Raw genomic sequence first — 4,565 nt, forward strand, 5'->3', positions numbered from 1 at the left:
AGATTGGACTACTTTGGGGTTAGTTTTTAACATGTTGGCCTATACATCAAGTAAGAAATGAAAGCTTTTGTGAGATACCAGGTGCCGATTTTATTTTAAAATAAAAAGGTACAAGCCCCAGCAGGAGTTTGTCCACATTACCAACAAAGCAAGATGCAAATCAAATTCACATTCAGAACCCCAACACTACTACTTCTATCCAAATTCAGGGTTGGCAAATGTTTCAAACAAAACATGGCAATTGATGATATTAAAAATAGCTCAAGAGTAGCCCAAAATGTATGTCGTGCAAAAACAAAAATAACATGATTGTATTATTTATTTCTAATGCATTCCTTGATGGTAGTCAATGTCCATACTTTGTGTTGAATTAGGGTGTTACCGTTAGTCTCTGAAAGGCAATGTTTCGTCTCTGTCTTTGTCAGAAGTAGAATGCTTCTGCTGCTGGTCATACATCAGCAGTGACCAGCGCAATCATGTATTTCATTGCTGTAAACTGTTCACAACAGATTTTGTGTTGTTGCATGTACGCCCCAACACGAAGAATATTTGCTAGAATTTCCTCTTCCATCTAGCTTTGTGCAGCTTTGTTTTTATCGAGTCTATCTGAGAAAACAATCTTTCAACTGCAGCGTTGCTAAAAGGTAGTGGAAGCAACAAAAGAGCAAACAAGACAAGTTCATTCAAGATTTTCTCCTCAGTGGAATCTGTGTGTTGGAAAACTTCAACCCGAAACTGCTCAACTTAGTTTTCCTCAGTATGAGGCCAATCGCAAAACTCTCCACTGATGCTCCAACTGTCCAAAGTCTCCACAAAAGAATGACAAAAATGAGAGATCAACCAATCTCCGTTGTGCAGGGCTGATCACAGTGGAAGGACTTAGCACTGCAAACAATTCAAACACTTAGATGTTTGGTGGAAATCCCTGTTTCCCCTCTTTCACAAACTCCAAAATGAATTCTCAACACCGAGTTTCACATCTAAGACAACGGGAACCATTGGTGTGTATTTGAAAAGTTCAAACAGAAAAGCGACTTCAAAATCAACTCTGCAAAGTGGTAAGTTATTTGACTCAAAATTGATGTCATAGTTTAACACAGCAGCCCAGATCTCAAGAGCACACTGTTTCACAACTCTCACCAACAAGCTCTAATAGAATGTCCTCAATTCCTGCAGCAGCTTTCCTGTATTTGCACACTCCAACTGACACGTTCCTGTATTTGCACATTCCAACTTTCCAGGCTTCCTAAAGGATTGGAAGTAGAAAAATCAGGTACATTTTGTTCACTGGATTAATGCACACATGACAAAGAAGCTTAGCATGGTAGTTTATTTCTTTGTCTTTGGTTCTCTGAAAGTATAGCTTCCGTTCGTCCAAACTGACCCAGAACCCTATTCACACAGGGATTAATGGAAAGCCAACTTGCATCAGAAAGCAGCAGTAATTTTTCGTGGTCTGAAAGTCATGGAAAGGCCAAGTGACAGGGTATGTGGGCGTAGGGGCTAACGGGTGACATCGAAAGAGGTCAGGTTATGGTCAGAGAGAGGGAAATCAGGAACAGAGATGGCAGTGCTTGGTCACAGAGTGAAAAGACATTAGGTGCGAGGAACTTCTCAGACTGTGAACTTCCAAAATGCTGAGCTCAGCCAAACTGGGACAGAACACCCTTGACTAATGAGGAGATGTCCGTTCCCCCACTTGTCACACCAGTTTAAAGTTAGTGGCCCCAGATGTATTTGCCCAATTTCTCACGAAGCTCCTTGGTTTTGACCCCATAAATGATAGGGTTGAGCATGGGGGGGACAAGGGAATAGAGGTTGGCCAAGATGATGTGAGCATGGATAGCAACTCCCTGACCGAATCGATGGGTAAGGCTGGAGAAGAGGCAGGAAGCATAAAATGTCAGCATCACAAAGATGTGGGCTGTGCAGGTGTTGAGGGCTTTCTGGTGGGCTTTCTTGGAGGAGATTCTGAGGACGGCCCTGATGATCAGACCATAGGACAGGGCAATGAGCATGAAGTCTAACCCGATGACTACAAATGTTATCACCAAGCCATATGTTTTGTGAAATGTGATGTCCCCACATGATATCTTTGCCACAGCTATGTGCTCGCAGTACGTGTGTGGGATAATGCGGTTGGCACAGAATGGGAGCCTCCTCAGGAGCAGGGGCCCGGGCAGCATGAAGAGAAAAGCTCTTGTCAAACCCAGGAACCCTAGCTTAGCTATGCGTGTGTTGGTGAGGATGGTGGCATATCTCAGAGGGTTACATATGGCAACATAACGATCAAAGGCCATTGTCACGAGGACGGCTGACTGCATAGCAAAAAACATGGGAAGCAAGAAGGCCTGGGTGAGGCAGCCATTCACAGTAATGCCTTTCAAATTGAACCAAAAGATACACAGTGACTTCGGCACGACAGAGGTAGATATTCCGATGTCTGTGAGCGCCAACATGCAGAGCAGCAGGTACATTGGTTTGTACATGGTCTGCTCTTTGCCTACAACAAACAGAACCATGACATTTCCCAACAGGCCAATAAAGTAGGACAGAGTGAAAGGGATGGAAATCCAGAGCTGAGCAGCTTCCAGGCCAGGGATGCCCATTAGAATGAATGTTGAAGGGACAGAGGGGGTGAGGTTGAAAGCTCCCATGAGGTGGTCAATGTGTCGATCAGGCTCAGAAATACTCAAGGTGCCTGTGAAGGGAGAGAAGCACAGTTAGGTACACACTTTATAAAAAATACTATGGTAAATATTTTAGAGTTATTACCAATCTAATAAGGGCAGGTGAGCAGTGAGGTAGCTATATTTGCAGATGGCTCCGGATTATTTATGTCATAGTCAGGTCCAGAAAAGACCTGAGAGGGGGCTAACCAAGCCACGTGAATGGCACCATAATGGAAGATGAAATTCAATATCAATAACTGCAACGTGTATGTCCATTGGAGGGAAAAACTCGACCTCATCAAACATCTTACAAGGTTCTAAATTAACTGCATGAACTCAGGACAGGGATCTGGGTGTCATGGTACACAGCTCTGCTCACAGTGCAAGCACAGACAAAAACTATGCAAAACATTGGGATCCAGGAGGAGTGGGAAAGGGAATCCTACAGGAAATACAGTGCCATGAGATCAGTCAAAATTTCACCCTCAATCTATTTAGTTGAACAAAAATGATTAAGTTGACTTGATAACAATCTGTAAGTATGCGAACAAGGAACCAGTATTTAATAATAGGCTCTTCAGCCTAGCGTACAGAGGTGTAATAGGATCCGGTGGCTGGAAGCTGAAGTTAAAGAAATTCTGACTGGAAATAAGGCCTACATTTTTTAAAGGGTGAGAGTAATTTACCATTGGAACAATTTACCAAGGGTCCTGGTGGATTTTTCCTCACTGAGAATGTTTAAATCAAAGTTGGATGTTTCTCTAAAAGATCTGCTCCAGGAAAAAGTTCACAGAAATTCTCCGGCCTGTGTTATACAGACTAGATGATCACAATGGTCCCTTCTGGCTTTGGAATCTACGAACATGTCCCTAGGAGTCAGCTGAAGTCATTTTGCCTGCAAGCTCTGACCTGAGCTTACGGAAGGCATTTTTTCTATTCCTGACTCTTGAATTTAGTCCTCTGGGGAGAAATTCTCATGTGAGTGCTGCCCCTTTGAAATGTGACACTCGGTGTGTATTTCATGAGGCTGGATGAACGTTTTAGGTGAGAAAAATAATGACTTCAGCCCAGGAAATCTGGTACAATGCTTGCATTAATGGGTAACAGAGCTGGATAGCAAATGGTCCCAGAGCATCCTGGATTTAACGTCTGTGTCCTAGTGGCCCACTGTTTCAGGCAGCTGTAATGCGAGGTACCTCTCCCCCTACAGAGGAAGAATTATGGGGAGTTTGGGGCATCTCTGAGGTTGTGGGAGCCAGGGATGACTGAGGAGCATGGAGAAGACACTGGCGACCAGCATGCTGTTGGAATCGGGGCAGCCTGAGATGGGGACGGAGAGGATGGAGTATTTTGTGAGACTGAAGCAGCTGAGGAGCAAAGTGTGACGGGTTCCCCCTGGGGTGACACCTGGAACTGGGGAACCACTGAGCCCTCTGACTCCCCAGCCTGGGCTCCCTCTCTCAGTGTGCTGCTGTGACAAGCAGCAGACCTGATCCTGGTCCCACACCTCCACCAGCATTCACTGCCTGCAGTGGTCCGTGTTACATTACAGTGTGAGACCCCCCCTCTTCCCCCCTGCCTCAGGAGTCCCGGTTATATGCCTCTTTGGTCTGTGCCTGAGGCAGGATGTGCATTCCCTAAATCACCCGGTTTTAGGACTCCTTGCCACTGTGATCTGGAAACTGCACATCCCTACAAGCACACACACACACACTGTTTTTTTTTTCCTGGAGCGATTTCCAGGCTCACCTGGTGTCCTCTAAACCAGAAACATGCTTCTATTTTTACTGTCTCTTGGTGCTTCTCATCCTCTCCAGACCCAGAGATGCCGGGGCACAGAGAGCAGACCCCTCTCTCTCCCTGAAAAAAAAATTGTAATCCAAATTGTTCTGA

General features: G+C 45.0%; 1 protein-coding gene across 1 annotated transcript; it reads right to left on the bottom strand.

The window, feature by feature from the left end:
* Positions 1-1,718: 1,718 nt before the first annotated feature.
* LOC141993622 (olfactory receptor 52D1-like) lies at positions 1,719-3,600 on the bottom strand. Its single transcript, XM_074963196.1, has 2 exons — positions 3,582-3,600; positions 1,719-2,701 (listed from the first exon to the last, which is right to left on the bottom strand). Exons 1-2 carry the CDS (start codon positions 3,598-3,600, stop codon positions 1,719-1,721), a joined length of 1,002 nt encoding a protein of 333 aa, XP_074819297.1.
* Positions 3,601-4,565: the final 965 nt, after the last annotated feature.

This window comes from Natator depressus, chromosome 1, assembly GCF_965152275.1.
Source record: "Natator depressus isolate rNatDep1 chromosome 1, rNatDep2.hap1, whole genome shotgun sequence".
Taxonomy (NCBI): domain Eukaryota; kingdom Metazoa; phylum Chordata; order Testudines; family Cheloniidae; genus Natator; species Natator depressus.